Source organism: Macrotis lagotis, chromosome 6, assembly GCF_037893015.1.
Source record: "Macrotis lagotis isolate mMagLag1 chromosome 6, bilby.v1.9.chrom.fasta, whole genome shotgun sequence".
Taxonomy (NCBI): domain Eukaryota; kingdom Metazoa; phylum Chordata; class Mammalia; order Peramelemorphia; family Peramelidae; genus Macrotis; species Macrotis lagotis.
Window position 1 is genome coordinate 160201135 of NC_133663.1, and position 16288 is coordinate 160217422.

General features: G+C 38.1%; 1 protein-coding gene across 2 annotated transcripts in view; it reads left to right on the top strand.

Annotated features, from left to right (window-relative positions):
* The window catches only part of DNAJC3 (DnaJ heat shock protein family (Hsp40) member C3), a 112811-nt gene that overhangs the window by 173 nt on the left and 96350 nt on the right, over positions 1–16288 (top strand). The window contains exon 1 of one of the 2 annotated variants that reach the window (XM_074191913.1): positions 5529–5703. The exons of the other annotated variant lie outside the window; for it this stretch is intronic. Within the exon in view, the coding sequence (XP_074048014.1) occupies positions 5622–5703 (82 nt within the window). The 5' untranslated portion in view covers positions 5529–5621. Of the gene's footprint in view, positions 1–5528; positions 5704–16288 lie in introns of those variants that run through there. 2 annotated transcript variants of the gene reach the window in all.

Here is a 16288-nt window from a genome sequence, read left to right on the forward strand (position 1 = left end):
GTGTCCTCTAGGGAAAAGAAATGGTTTTGAGCTTGAGCTGTCTTTAAGACAAAAAGGAGTTCTATGTAGTGGATAGAGTGAGTATGGAGGCAGATGTGCATTCTAGCCAGGAGTGGGAAATACTAAAGGCACTCATTGAGATGAAGCACTAGTTGTGTGGGAGGAAAAGCAAGGTCAGTTTGGTTTGACCATAAAGAATAGGAAGGAGTAGTGTGTATATATATATATATATATATATATATATATATATATATATATATATATATATAGTGGACCTGGAATGAACTGTAGGTTAGGTTGCGAGAGGCTTTAAAAGCTAAACAGTTCGTGTTTTTTTCCTAGAGGCAATAAAGAGACACCATGGTTTATGGAGTAGAGACCGTCACTTAAGAAAGGTCACTTTGGAAGCTATGTGGAGTATAGATAGGAGTGAGGAAAGACTTGAAGCAGGGAGAACAATTTGAGGCCATTTCATTAGTCTTGGCCAGATGTGTTAGAGTCTTGAATCAGGGTGGTGGCTTTGAGTGTGGTGAGAAAGGGCACAAAACTGGAATAGTCATGAGATAATAGTGATGGGAGGTTCAGTTATCCTGTCATCAGTTTTAGTTCTCACTATTGAAAACAAAGCCACTAGTAATTTCTTGACCTGCATTAATGATGTCATCCTTCAAAAAGTGAAGAAACCAATAAGGTGCAATTACATTTTGGATCTGAATCTCAGTAGCAGAAAGGAATTGGTTGCTGGGAAATATTAAGTATAAGAGGAAGTAATCATTCCTTTCTAAAGTTTGTGATAGATAAGAAGACATATAACCTAGATTTTGAGGGGTTAGATTTCAAAGAGATCAGAGCAAGGATTGGTAGAATTTTACAGATTAAAACTTCCTTTACTGAACTTTCTCTACTTTTTTCTAAACTTGTTGACTTCATCAGTTCTAATTTTTCTCCAGAACTTCAAGAGAAGCTTCATTTCCAGCCACTTATTGCACATTTCAAATGGGTGTTCCATAGCTATCTCAAGCTCAAAATGTCTTAGAGAAAAAGTCATGATCTTTTCTACTCAAACATACTCCTCTTCCAAAACTACCTCTTTCAGTCTTCCACATTTATAAAGGTGTTATCTTCATCCCATATATTCAATCAGTTGCCAAATCTTGCCATTTCTACTTTCATAAAGCCCTTAGGCCTGAAACCACACATTCTCCTCCTTGCAGCTTTACAGAATTCCTTACACTTCAAGACTTAGGTCAAGTGTCATCTTCTAAATAAAGCTTTTTTTGATTCCTCCCATCTGCTATATACAAATATACATATATAGTGTCTTCCAATAAAATACAAACTCCGAGAGAGAGAGAGAGAGAGAGAGAGAGAGAGAGAGAGAGAGAGAGAGAGAATGTTTCACTTTTGCTTTTATATTCTCAATGCCTTGTCCAATTCCTGGCACATAGGAGATCAATAAATGCTTGTTGATTTATTAGAGGGAATAATAAAATGAGAGGGACAGAAGTTCTCAAGAATGAAATTATGAAGACACAAAGATAAATTTCTTATGAGGAGGAAAATGAGGACTTGTCACCTATGGACCCAAATGGGGGAGTGCACAGGAAACTCATCAAGCAACTCAGGTTGTAAACATAAGTGCATGTACAAAAGAAGGAATGCAGTGTAGGTTAACAGGATAAACAGGAGTGTGTCAGTAGTGATAAAGCTTTAAAAGAGGTGGGGCTGGAGAGGAAAGGTTTTGTTTGTTTTAGCTAGTTGAGGAAAAGAGAACTAATATATATAGAACCTCAATTTCTTTAATTCTAGAGTGAAGTACTAAAGAGATAGTGAATATCTGATGAAAGCATGGTTCCATAAAGAACCAAGTAAATGGCAGAATAACTTTATTCCTTTTTTTGGCAGGGTTATTAAATTGGCAGATAGGGTGATTTGAGCAGAAAAACTGTAGTTTACTTAAATTTGAGGAAAAGCATTTGATAGAGTATTTCCATTCTTATGGAAACAAGGGAAGGGTGTAATGCTGGATGAATACACAATGGATTAGGAAATGTTTGAACGGATGGATTCAAAGGAGCATTTACTGATTCAACATAAACTAAATAGGTTTCTAACAGAATACCCCCAAAATTGAGGTTTAGCCTCAATTTTTATTAATCACTAGGACAGAGATAAAGGTGGCACATTTTATCAAATCTGCATATGACAGTTGAAAGGGAAAACTAAGTTGCTGTCAGAATCAAAATGGTCTTGATTTAACCTTGGTTGGAAAATAAGATGAGCACTAAAGAGATAAAATGCAGTTCTAGGGTTCTAAAAATCAACTTTACAAGTACAAGACAGCTGAAGTAGGATTAGCTAGGAAAGGTCTGGTGGTTTTAGTTAACTAAATAAATTCCCTATGTCAGTCTTGTGTGGAGTGATAACTGAAAAGCTAATTTGACTTCAGCTGAAGTAAACGTTTATCTTAGATCACCATAGTTTGGGAAGTACTTTGGAAATCTAGTATTGGAAGGGTTCAGGTGGCAAAAAAGATTAGATTTGCTTTACTTATTTCCTAGAAGGCAGAACTGGTATTAAGTCACAAAGGGGCAAATTTAAACAATGTCAGGCAAAAAAATATTAAAAATACTAAAGTTCTCCAAAAATGGAATGGACAGCCTCAGGAGGTAGAGTGTTCCCCTGCAAGCAGAACCACCAGATACTATAGTTTGGAATTACTTTGTGGCTATGGATTGGACAATTGTGATGGGAGGGTTGTAGAGCCTGTTTGCCCCTCCCTTCCACTCTTCCTGGCTGTCCAGGTCCCTTCCAACTCTTAAAATTATGGGATAAAATATAAAATACCATATTGGGTCACTGTTCAGACTAGAATTGCCTCTAAATATTACTAGTTTGCTTTAAAAGCTCATTATTAAAATATCATTCATGACTTCATACCCTTCTTGAATATCTATTCACTGTAACACTTATTTGGAGAATAAGTCTTACAGAGCTTTGCATGATATATTTATGTATTTATAATATTTACATTTATGATGATATCATTTATATGTACACGTAATATATAATTATATATTCTTAATTATGTAATAAAAATATAAATAACACAATACAAAACATATAAATATTATATAATATGAAGTAGCACTCAAAGTTGGGATAAATAGGAACTGTAGTTAGTGCACATTAGGTGTGTCAAGGAGGTGAACAGACAGTGAAGGCCACTTTGAAACATTACTTTTTGTAAATACTTTAAATGCCAGAAAACTGTTTCCCATAGTTCCTAGGTCTTTGTTTTTTGATAAGTTAGGTCACATGGGTTTCAGGAAATTTGAGATCAAAGCCTTGAGAGGACAGTCATATGCATGGAATAGAATTTTTTTTTTAGTTTTTTTTGGCAAGGCAAATGGGGTTAAGTGGCTTGCCCAAGGCCACACAGCTAGGTAATTATTAAGTGTCTGAGACTGAATTTGAACCCAAGTACTCCTGACTCCAGGGCTGGTGCTTTATTCACTTAGCCACCTAGGCACCCCCGATACACCATTCTTAAACTTTGACTAGAATCCACCAATAATGATTTGTTCTGGGTTTCCTTTTGTCCCGGTATTTTTTTTTACATATTTAATTGCAATGGACAAGTATTGAAATATATAAATAATAACATTAATTTTATGACTGCTAAAACAAAAGATGTTAATGACTTAACACCAAAACTTCCAAACTGTCTGGCTCATTAAAATTTTAGAAATTCTTAGTTTGAGTATTCCAATATTTGGTAAATAAATTTCACCTTATCCTGACCTATACTTTTATTCCCAATGGAAGAAGCCTTCCTTCAGACACAACCTAAATATCATTTTGGGTATCCTTCCTTAGAATTCTTTCAACTTCATTACTTTTTTTTTAGGTTTTTTGCAAAGCAAATGGGGTTAAGTGGCTTGCCCAAGGCCATACAGCTAGGTAATTTAATTAAGTGTCTGAGTCCAAATTTGAACTCAGGTCCTCCTGACTCCAGGGCCGGTGCTCTATCCACTGCATCACCTAGCCACCCCACATTACATCTTTCTAATGACAGAAATGTCAGTAAGCATTCCAGAAGCAGGATAAAGTAACATTTTCTGTTCCCTTCCTAAAGATCATTTGGCCATACCATCACATCGGATTGACAGTTTCGTTATTTTAAGTTTATATTCCACACCTCTGTCCACTTATATTTATAAATGTTGTCTAATATAAACTATGTAATATTTATAATGTAAAGTATACACAAATTTGGGAAACACAAGGATTGTAGCTATCTAGAGCACGTGGAACCCCAAAGGTTCAAAGGAGATTCTTTATTTACTTCTTTGATGTTTTTAACTTTTGTTCACCACCAAACTAAGGAGGTCAGTTCCAAAGTTTTCCACAGATTTTTCTCATTTCTTTCTTTTTTAGAGTGGGGCAGCTGGACCAAGAGTCGAGGATTGGAGTTGACAAGATCAGAGTTCAGATCTGACAGACAGTGGGTTAGCTTAGGGAATAGAGGCTGGGCACGTTTGCTTCATTTTCCTGTTTTTGAGAGCTTGAGATATTTGTACTGTAGTTCGCACAAAATAGGCAGAAAATACAAGTTCAGTCCAATAATAACAATAATAATAATAATAAATTTTGTTAATAAACAAAAGGAAGCTGGTGTGTGGGACACGGATCAGATCTGAGATTTCCTTTCAACTCCGCCGAGCACGCTTAGCCTGGAGGTTTGAGCCCAATAACTGAGTTCCCAAGGCATTTATTGCGCTAAGTCCTGGGTTCGCACGGGAAATGTCTGAGGACGATCTCTATTACTGGGATCAGCAGCCCCCTTTACTTTCTTCTCGGTTGCCCTGGTTACCAAGGATGCAAGGACATTTTGGGGGAGGGGAGGTGTGACTCTCCACGAGCTTCACCTGTAGATACATGTGGGACCAGGGTGGCCCTCGGGGGCTGCTTGCGTCTCCCCGCCCCCACCAAACCTGCTCCTTGGCGGCCTCATCTCACCCCGCTCTCCCCACAACCCCGCCCAGCAGCACCCCCGGAAAACCCCGGGAAGCCGGCCCCTCGGAGCCTCAGTTTCCTTATCTGTGACGCAGCGGCCGCCATCGGCCCCCGGGACTCTCGACGTTCCGTGACCGGAAGAGAGAGGACACGGGACAGGAAGGCGGGAGGAAGGGCAGGAGCTTCGCGGGCGCCCGAGCGCATGCGCCTCCGGACTCGGCTGTTCCCACCCCTCGGCCTCCGGCCCCGCCCCTCGCTCCGCCTCCCCCGGGAGACGCCTCGGGCTCCTCTGACAGCTCCCGCGGGCGGGCGCCTCTGCGTCCCGTGCTTCCACGTTCTCCTATCAGGGCAGGGGCGGGGTCCGGGCCGCGGCGGCCAATCAGCGCCGACCACGACCCAGGCGAGCCCGCTCACAGGGCGCCCTGGAAGCGGGCGATTGGGCGGCGGCGCGGCGCGGGGCGGGGCGCGCCCGCGGCCCCGCCCCCACTCCCGTCAGCAGCCGTGGCCGGAGCGGCTCCAGCGGCCGCGGGAGCTGGTCAGTTCCCGCACTCCCTCCCGCCCCGGCGTCCTCCGCCTCCTGCTGCCCCCGAGCGCCGTCGGCCATGGTGGCCCTCGGCTCCGTGACTAGCCGGCTGGGCTCGGTGTTCCCCTTCCTGCTCGTCCTGGTGGATCTGCAGTACGAAGGTGAGGAGAGCCTCCCGGCCCGGGGCGGCGGCGGCGGGGCCCGGCCCTCGGGCGCCTCCCGCCGGCCTCCCCCGAGCCCACGGGGCGAGGAGCGGGGCGTGCGGAGCTGGCCTTGGGGGTGAGGGGCGCCAGCTGCGGCCACTCGCCGCGACCCTTTTAATGAGGTGTCACGTGGGGGCGGGCCCCGCGCCGGCCGGGTGGCAGTGCCCGCTGGCGGAAGCGGCTCCGCCGAGGCGGGGGAGCCGTTGCCGTGGGGGGGGGGGTGGAGAGGGACTGCTTCACCCCCGAGCTCCAGGCTGGGGGCACACTGGGCACCCTACCCTGGAGGTGCCGCTCCTCCGCCACCTGCGCCCAGGGAGCCCCCGGAGCTCTTGGCAGTGACCCTGAAGTGGCGACTGGCTCCGGGAAACTTGGGAAGGAGGGACGTTTCCTTTGAATGGTTGTTTGTCTAGTTTATCTCATGGATTGTGACCGCGTCTACGTGCCAACTCTTGGGAAAAGAGGTCTTAAGAGTACCACTTTGTAACCTGGAACCCCAGCAACTCCGTGTATGCCAGTGTGAACGGTTTACCTTTTTTGCGCTTTGAGTAACAGAACGCTGAAAAGCAGAGATATTGGGGCTTTTCAAGTGTGTGCTTCCTGGTGGAAGCTTAAATTGATGGAGAGAAAAGTAATAGCTTTCAGAAAAGACTAACAACACACCTCCTTTATTTTATTTTTTTTAATTTTATAATTTTTTTTTTAATTTTTTAGGTTTTTGCAAAGCAATGGGTTAAGTGGCTTGCCCAAGGCCACACAGCTAGGTAATTATTAAGTGTCTGAGGTCGGATTTGAACTCGGGTACTCCTGACTCCAGGGCCAGTGCTCTATCCACCTAGCTGCCCCAACACACCTCATTTTTAAAAAATTTTTTTCCACACTTCATTTTTAAAGGGGGTCCAAAGAACTTTCAAAACTGACTTCAAAGATCTTTGAACAGGAAAAATAGGGTCTTTTTTTAAATTTTTTCTGCAAGGCAAATGTGGTTAAGTGGCTTGCCCAAGGCCACACAGCTAGGTGATTATTAAGGGTCTGAGGCAGCACTTGAACTCAAATCCTCCTGACTCCAGGGCCGGTGATGTATCCATTGTGCTACCTAGCCACCCCCCAAAAATAGGCATTTTACAGAAAATAGTAGGGGCACAATATTAATACAAAATTCACCTTAATTAGGGCTTTTAAAGAAAAATCTTGAACAAATCACGTTTTAGAGAGAGAACAGAAAAGCTGTTGGCAAATAAATAAAGCTGTTGACTTGCCACAGAAATTTTATAAGTAGAGGAGGTAGTTGTAAAGCCATTTAGGAACTTAACAATACTATGTAAATATCTGTTGTTAACAATTATTCAGTGGCACTGTAAATGGTGGTTTTCAGTATAATAGTTCATTTCCAATTAGCAGTATTATGACAATTAACATATTTTGATTGAGAATGTTACCTATCCTTTTTTTTAATTAAAAATTTTTTTTTTTAGTTTTTGCAAGGCAATGGGGTTAAGTGGCTTGCCCAAGGCCACACAGGTAGTGTCTGAGGCTGGATTTGAATTCAAATACTCCTGACTCCAGGGCCAGTGCTCTATCCACCGTGTCACCTAACCGCCCTTTACCTATCCTTTTTTTTAAAATTTCTTTTCTTTTATTAAAGATGTTATTTCAATTTTACAACCCCCCCCCATGGAAGCAATCTGTCAGTCTTTACTTTGTTTCCACATTGTACACTGATCCAAATTGCGATGTGATGAGAGAGAAATCATATCCTTAAGGAAGAAACAAAAAGTGTAAGAGATAACAAGATCAGATAAAAAGCTATCTGTTTTTTTTTCCTAAAAATTAAAGTTAGCTATCCTTTTTAAAAAACATTTATTTTTCCAAATACATGCAAAGATAGTTTTCATCAATTTTTTTTTTGGTAACATTATGAGGTTCACATTTTCATCCCTCCCCCTTTCCTTGATAGAAAGCAATCTAATAAAGGTTATACACACACATATATTTATATAGATAGATAGATAGATAGCCATGTTAAACAGGTATCCATATTAATAATGTGAAAGAAGAATCAAAAAGGAAAGAAAAAATCATGACGGGGAAAAATCATAATACATTTTAAAAAAATAAATTTAAATTTTAAATGGAAAATAGTCAACTTTGGTCTGCATTCAGACTCCATAGTTCCTTCTCTGAGTGTACATGGTATTTTCCATCATAGGTCCTTTAGAATTGTCTTTGATTTTTGTACTGTTGAAAAGAACTAGACCTTCATAGTTGATCATCCCACAATTGTGTACATTGTTCTTGCTCTGCACAGTTCATTTAGCAAGGCTTTTCTGAAGTCTTGCTACTCATGATTTCTTACAGGACAATTACATACTCCATCTCATTCATATACCACAATTTGTTCAGTCATTTCCCAATTGACAGGCACCCTCTCAATTCCCAATTCTTTGCCACTACAAAAAGAGTTGTTATAAATATTTTTTTACATGAGGGTTTTTTTTTTACCCTTTTTTGTGATCTCTTTGGGATGCAGACCTAGTAGTGGTATTGTTGGATCAAAAGGTGCAAACAGTTTTATTGCCCTTTGGGCATCCAAGGTTGAATCAATGCTTTAGTGTCCCAGTTTTTCCCCATTCCCTCCAATATTGATCATTTTCCTTTTTTGTTATATTGGCTAATCTAAGGTGGTACCTCAGAGTTGTGTTTTGTTTTGGTTTTTTTAGATTTTTCAAGGCAATGGGGTTAAGTGGCTTGCCCAAAGCCCCATGGCTATGAAATTATTAAGTGTCTGAGGTCGGATTTGAACTCGGGTACTCCTGACTCCAAGGCTGGTGCTCCATTCACTGCATCATCTAGCCGCCCCTCAGAGTTGTTTTAATTAGCATTTCTCTAATCAGTGATTTTGAGCATTTTTTCATATGACAATAGCTTTAATTTCTTTGTCCGTGGACTGCCTGTTCCTATCTTTTGACCATTTATCATGTGACTTGTATTTTTTTAAAATTTATTTATTTTTGAATTTTACAATATTTCCCCAATCTCATTGTCCTCCCCCCCAGTCCCCACAGCTTTACATTATTTCCATACTATACATCTATACATTGATCTAAATTGGAGGTGTTAAGAGACAAATTATATCCTTAAGGGAAAAAAAGAAAATATAAGAGATAGCAAAATTGTATAATAAGATAATGGGTTGTTTTTTTTTTTTATAAAAATTAGAGGTATCAGTCTTTGGTCTTTGTTCAAACTCCACCATTCTTTCTCTGGATGCTATTCTCCATCACAGATACCCCCAAATTGTCCCTGATTGTTGCACTGATGGAATGAACAAGTCCATTAAGATTGATCATCATCCCATGTGGCTACTATGGTGAACAATGTTCTGGTTCTGCTCATCTCACTCTGTATCAGTTCATGCAAATCCTTCTCTGAATTTCCATTCCTCTTGGTTTCTAATAGAACAGTAGTGTTCCATAACGAACATATACCACAATTTGTTCAGCCATTCCCCAGTTGATGGACATACACTCAATTTCCAATTCTTTGCCACCACAAACAGAGCTGCTATGAATATTTTTGTGCAAGTGATGTTTTTACCCTTTTTCATGATCTCTTCAGGGTATAGACCCAGTAGTGATATTGCTGGATCAAAGGGTATGTATGCCCTTTGGGCATAATTCCAAATTGCTCTCCAGAAAGTTGGATGAGTTCACAGCTCCACCAGCAATGTATTAGTGTCCCAGATTTCCCACACCCCTTCCAACATTGTTCATTGACCTTTCTGGTCATATTGGCCAATCTGAGAGGTGTGAGTTGCTGCTTCAGAGATGCTTTAATTTGCATTTCTCTAATAAGTGATGTTTTAGAGCAATTTTTCATATGATTATGGATCACTTTGATTTCCTCATCTGTAAATTACCTCTTTATATCCTTTGACCATTTGTCACTTGGGGAATGACTTTTTTAAAAAATAAATTTGACTTAGTTCTCTGTATATTTTTGAAATGAGTCCTTTATCAGAAATACTAGTTGTAAAAATTGTTTCCCAGTTTACAACATTTCTTTTGAGCTTGTGGTTTTGTCTGTGCAAAAGCTTTTTAATTTAATGTGATCAAAAATATCTAGTTTGTTTTTAATGATGTTCTCCATCTCTTCCTTGGTCATAAATTGCTTCCCTTTCCATAGATCTGACAGGTAAACTATTCCTTGATCTCCTAGTTTGCTTATAACATGGGTGACTTATATTCTTATAAAATTGATTTTTTTTATAAATTTTAGAAATGAGTCCTTTATCAAAACACTAGCTATAAAAAACTATTTCCGTACTTACTGAATTTCTTTTAATCTTGGTTGCATTGATTATATTTGTGCAAAAACATTTCAGTATAATGTAATTAAAATTATTCATTTTGCATTTTATGATGTTCTTTATCTCTTCTTTGGCCATAAACTGTTTCCCTTTCTGTAGATGTGACAGAGAATCTACTCCTTGTTCTCCTATAATTGGCTTAGGGGGGATCACTTTTGATGTCTAAATCTGGTACCTGTTTCAACCTTATCTTGGTATAGGATGTGAGATATTGGTCTATGCCAAATTTGTGCCATACTATCTTCCAGTTTTCCCAGCAGTTTTTTATCAAAGATTGAGTTCTTAGTCCAGAAGCTGGAGTCTTATCTAATAGTAGATTACTATAATAATTTACTACTGTTTCTTTTGCACCTAATCTATTCCTCTGATCCACTACTCTTATTTCTTAACCAGTACCAATAATTTTGATAATTGATATAATTTTTAGATCTGGTGTAGCTAGACCATCCATCCTCCTTTGCATTTTTTCCCTATTAATTCCCTTCATGTTCCTGACTATTTTGTGCCTCCATATGAATTTTGTTACTATTTTTTCTGGATCAAAAAAGTAATTTTTTGGTATGGCATTAAATAATGTGTAGAATTGCCATTTTATTATATTAACTTGCCCTTTCCATGAGATAGAGACATGTCTAATTATTTAGATTTGATTTTATTTGTGAAAAGTGTTTTCTAGTTGTTATATAGTTTCTCAGTTTGCCTTACTAGTTGACTCCCAAGTATTTTATGTTGCCTAGAGTTACTTTATTTTTTAACTTATTTATTTTTTATTAAAGATATTATTTGAGTTTTACAACCCCCCCATCTTACTTCCCTCCCCTACCCCCCATGGAAAGCACTCTGTCAGTTTTTACTTTGTTTCCATGTTGTACATTGATCCAAATTGAGTGATGAGAGAGAAATCATATCCTTAAGGAAGAGACAAGAAGTGATAACAAGATTGGACAAGAAGATATTGGGTTCCCCCCCCCCTAAATTAAAGGGAATAGTCCTTGAACTTTGTTCAAACTCCACAGCTTTTTATCTGGATACAGATGGCACTCACCTTTGCAGACAGCCCAAAATTGCTCCCGATTGTTGCACTGATGGAATGAGCGAGTCCTTCAAGGTTGAACATCACCCCCATGTTGCAGTTAGGGTGTATAGTGTTTTTCTGGTTCTGCTCATCTCACTCAGCATCAGTTCATGCAAATCCCTCCAGACTTCCCTGAATTCCCATCCCTCCTGGTTTCTAATAGAACAATAGTGTTCCATGACATAGATATACCACAGTTTGCTAAGCCATTCCCCAATTGAAGGACATTTACTTGATTTCCAATTCTTTGCCACCACAAACAGGGCTGCTATAAATATTTTTGTACAAGTGATGTTTTTACCCTTTTTCATCATCTCTTCAGGGTATAGACCTAGTAGTGGTATTGCTGGGTCAAAGGGTATGCACATTTTTGTTGCCCTTTGGGTGTAGTTCTAAATAGCTCCTTAAAGGTTGGATGAATTCATAGTTCCACCAACAGTGTAATAGTGTCCCAGATTTCCCACAACCCTTCCAACAAAGGTCATTATCCTTTCTGGTCATATTGGCCAATCTGAGAGGTATGAGGTGGTACCTCAGAGAAGCTTTAATTTGCATTTCTGTAATAATGATTTAGAGGAATTTTTCATATGGCTATGGATTGATTGCTTTGATCTCATCTGTAAATTGCCTTTGCATATCCTTTGACCATTTGTCAATTGGGGAATGCCTTTTTGTTTTAAAAATATGACTCAGTGCTCTGTATATTTTAGAAATGAGTCCTTTGTCAGAATCATTAGTTGTAAAGATTGTTTCCCAATTTACTACATTTCTTTTGGTCTTGGTTACAGTGGTTTTAACTGTGGAAAAGCTTTTTAATTTAATGTAATCGAAATCATCTAATTTGTTTTTGGTGATCTTGTCCAACTCTTCCTTAGTCATAAACTGCTCCCCTTTCCATAGATCTGACAGGTAAACTAGCCTTTGATCTTCTAATTTGCTTATAGTATTATTTTTTATGTCTAAGTCCTGTAACCATTTGGATCTTATCTTGGTAAAAGGTGTGAGGTGTTGGTCTAATCTAAGTTTCTTCCATACTAATTTCTAATTATCCCAGCAGTTTTTATCAAAGAGGGAGTTTTTATCCCAGTACTTGGACTCTTTGGGTTTATCGAACAGCAGATTACTATAATCATCTCCTGCTTTTGCACCTAGTCTATTCCACTGGTCCACCACTGTATTTCTTAGCCATTACCAAACAGTTTTGATGACTGATGCTTTATAATATAATTTTAGATCAGGTAGGGCTAAGCTACTTAGCTAATCTAAGCCCCCTTCTTTTGCACTTTTTTTTAATAAAGCTCCTGGAAATTCTTGACTTTTTATTTCTCCATATGAATTTACTTACAATTTTTTCCTAACTCATTAAAGTAATTTTTTGCAATTTTGATTGGTAGAGCACTAAACAGGTAGTTTAGTTTTGGTAGAATTGTCATTTTTATTATATTAGGTCTGCCTATCCATGAGCAGTTGATATCTGCCCAGTTATTTAAATCTGATTTAATTTGTGTGAGAAGTGTTTTATAATTGTTTTCAAAAAGTTTCTGAGTCTGTCTTGGCAAATAGACTCCCAGGTATTTTATATTGTCTGAGGTTACTTTGAATGGGATCTCTTTTTCTGGCTCTTCCTGTTGTATCTTTCTAGACACATATAGAAAAGTTGAGAATTTATGAGGGTTTATTTTATAACCTGCAACTTTGCTAAAATTACTAATTGTTTCCAGTAGTTTTTTGGATGATTTCCTTGGGATTCTCTGGGTAGATCATCATGTCAGCTGCAAAGAGTGAGAGTTTTGTCTCTTCCTTCCCAATTCTAATTCCTTCAATTTCTTTTTTTTCTCTAATTGTTGAAGCTAACATTTCTAATACAATATTGAATAGTAGTGGTGATAATGGGGCACCCTTGTTTCACCCCTGATCTTATTGGGAATGCCTCTAGCCTCTCCCCATTGAATATAATGTTTGTTGATGGTTTCAGATAGATACTGCTAATTATTCTTTTTTTTTTAGGGTTTGTTTTTTTTTTTTGCAAGGCAAACAGGGTTTAGTGGCTTGCCCAAGGCCACACAGCTAGGTAATTATTAAGTGTCTGAGACCAGATTTGAACCCAGGTACTCCTGACTCCAGTACTGGTGCTTTATCCACTACGCTACCTAGCTGCCCCTCTGCTAATTATTCTAAGGAACAGTCCATTTATTCCTACATGCTCTAGTGTTTTTAGTAGGAATGGATGCTGTATTTTGTCAAAAGCTTTTTCAGCATCTATTGATATGATCATATAATTTCTGATAGGTTTGTTGTTGATATAATTGAGTATACTAACAATTTTCCTAATATTGAACCAACCCTGCATTCCTGGGATGAATCCTAATTGATCATAATGTATTATCTTAGTCATAACTTGTTGTAATCATTTTGCTAAGATTTTATTTAAGATTTTTGCATCTATATTCATCAGGGAGATAGGTCTATAATTTTCTTTTTCTGTTTTAACTCTTCCTGGTTTAGGTAACAGCACCATATTGTTTTCATAGAAAGAGTTAGGCAGAGTTCCATCTTTCCCTATTTTTCCAAAGAGTGTATTTATATAGAATTGGAACCAATTGTTCCTTAAATGTTTGGTAGAATTCACTTGTGAATCCATCAGGCCCTGGAGATTTTTTTCTTGGGGAGTTCAATGATGGCTTGTTGAATTTCTTTTTCTGAGATAGGGTTGTTTAGGTATTTAATCTCCTCTTCATTTAACCTGGGTAACTTATATTTTTGTAAATATTCATCCATTTCACTTAGATTGTCAAATTTATTGGCATAGAGTTGGACAAAATAATCTCATATTATTTTAATTTCCTCTTCATTGGTGCTGAGTTCACCTTTTTCATTTATGATACTAGCAATTTGATTTTCTTCTTTTTTTTTAATCAAATTGACCAGAGGTTTATCAATTTTATTGGTTTTTTTCATAATACCAACTTTTGGCTTTATTTATTAATTCAATATTTTCTTTTGCTTTCGATTTTATTAATTTCTCCTTTAATTTTTAGCATTTCTAATTTGGTATTTAATTGAGGATTTTTAATTTGTTCTTTCTCTAATTTTTTTAGTTTCATGTTTAGTTCATTGATTTCCTTTTTTCTCTAATTTACTAATGTAAGTATTTAAAGCTATAATATATCTCCTGAGAGCCGCTTTGAGTGGATCCCATAGGTTTTGGTATGTTGTTTTATTATTATCATTATCTAGGATAAAATGGTTAATTCTTTCTATAATTTGTTTTTTGGTCCACTCATTCTTTAAAATGAGGTTATTCAGTTTCCAATTGGTTCTGGGTCTATATTTCCTTGGCCCAATATTGCATATGACTTTTATTGCATTGTGATCTGAGAAAGATGTATTCATTATTTTTGCCTTTCTGCAGTTGATCATTAGGTTTTTATGGCCTAGTACATTTTTGTATGAGTTCCATGTACTGCAGAGAAAAAGGTAAATTCCTTTCTATCCCCATTCAATTTCCTCCATAAGTCTACCATATCTAGTTTTTCTAGCAATCTGTTTACCTCCTTAACTTCTTTCTTGTTTCTTTTATGATTCAGTTTATCAGATCTGAGAGTGGGAGGTTGAGGTCTCCCACTAGTAGAGTTTTGCTGTCTATGTCTTCCTGTAGTTCTTGCAACTTCTCCTCTAAGAATTTGGATGCTGTGCCAATTGGGTGCATAAATATTCAGTATTGAAATAGCTTTATTGTCTATGGTACCTTTTAGAAGGATAAAGTTTCTTTCCTTATCTCTTTTAATGCTATCTATTTTTGCTGCTGCTTTGTCTGAGATAAGGATTGCTAAAGGATTGCTACCCTTGCTTTTTTTTTTTACTTCAGCTGAAGCAAAATATATTTTGCTCCAACCTTTTACCTTTATATGTATCTCTCTGCTTCAGATGAGTTTCTTGTAAGCAGCATATTGTAGGATTCTGGTTTTTAATCCACTCTGCTTTTGCTTATGTTTTAAGGGAGAGTTCATCCCATTCACATTCAAAGTTATGATTACTAATTCTTTTTGCCCTCCATGCTTTCTTCCCTTTGTTTATATTTTCCCCCTTCCCCCCCTTATCCGTATTCCTCAGTATTTTGTTTCTGAATACCACCCTCTTCAGTGTGTTTGCCCTCCTATATCACCTCCTCCCCTTTCTTTCCCCTTTCCCTTTTTCCCTTTCCTTCCTTTTATTAGTTCCCCCTTTTCCCCCACTCCCCCTCCCTTTTTCCCCTTTTAATACTTGAAAGGTTAGATGTTTTTTAAGTTAACTAAGTATGTGTAAGTTGACTTTAAGCCAAGTCTGATGAGAAGAAGATTCAGGTGTTTCTCATCTCCTCTCTTCTTCCCTTCTTCCTTGGGAGCCTCTTTTATGTGAAAAAAAATTTCCCCATTTTATCTCTTTCACTTTTTCCCAATGCATCCCTCTTTCTCATCCCTTCATTTTCTTTGGAAATCATTCCAGTGTAATTGACCCAGATCTGTTCTTCTATGTAAACTCCTTTTAACAAACCTAATAATGATAAAGTACTTAGGTGTTTCATGTATCATTTTCCCTTTTAGAAATGTAAATAGTTTAACTTTATTGAAACTCTTATGATTGCTCTTTCATGTTTCCTTCTTTCCTTCCTTCCTTCCTTCCCTCTTGAGTCATGTTTATATGCCAAATTTTCTATTCAGCTCTTTTCATCAGGAATGTTTCAAAGTCTTCTATTTCACTAAAATACCATTTTTTTTCCTCTCTGAAAGAATATGCTCAGTTTTGCTAGATAGGTGGTTCTTGGTTATAATCCTACCTCCTTTACCTTCTGAAATATCATATTCCAAGCCTTTCTGCTCCTTTAACATGGAAACAGCTAATCTTGTGTGAGCACAACCATCACTCCACGATATTTTGAATTTTTTTTCCTGGTTGCTTTGCAAAATTTTCTTCTTGATCTGTGAGCCCTAGGATGTCTTTCAGAAGGTGATTGGTGAATTCTTTCAATTTTTATTTTACCCACTGATTCTAGAATAATCATAGTAGTTTTCCTTGATAATTTATTGAAAGATGATGTCCAAGCTCTTCTTTTTTTTTGATGA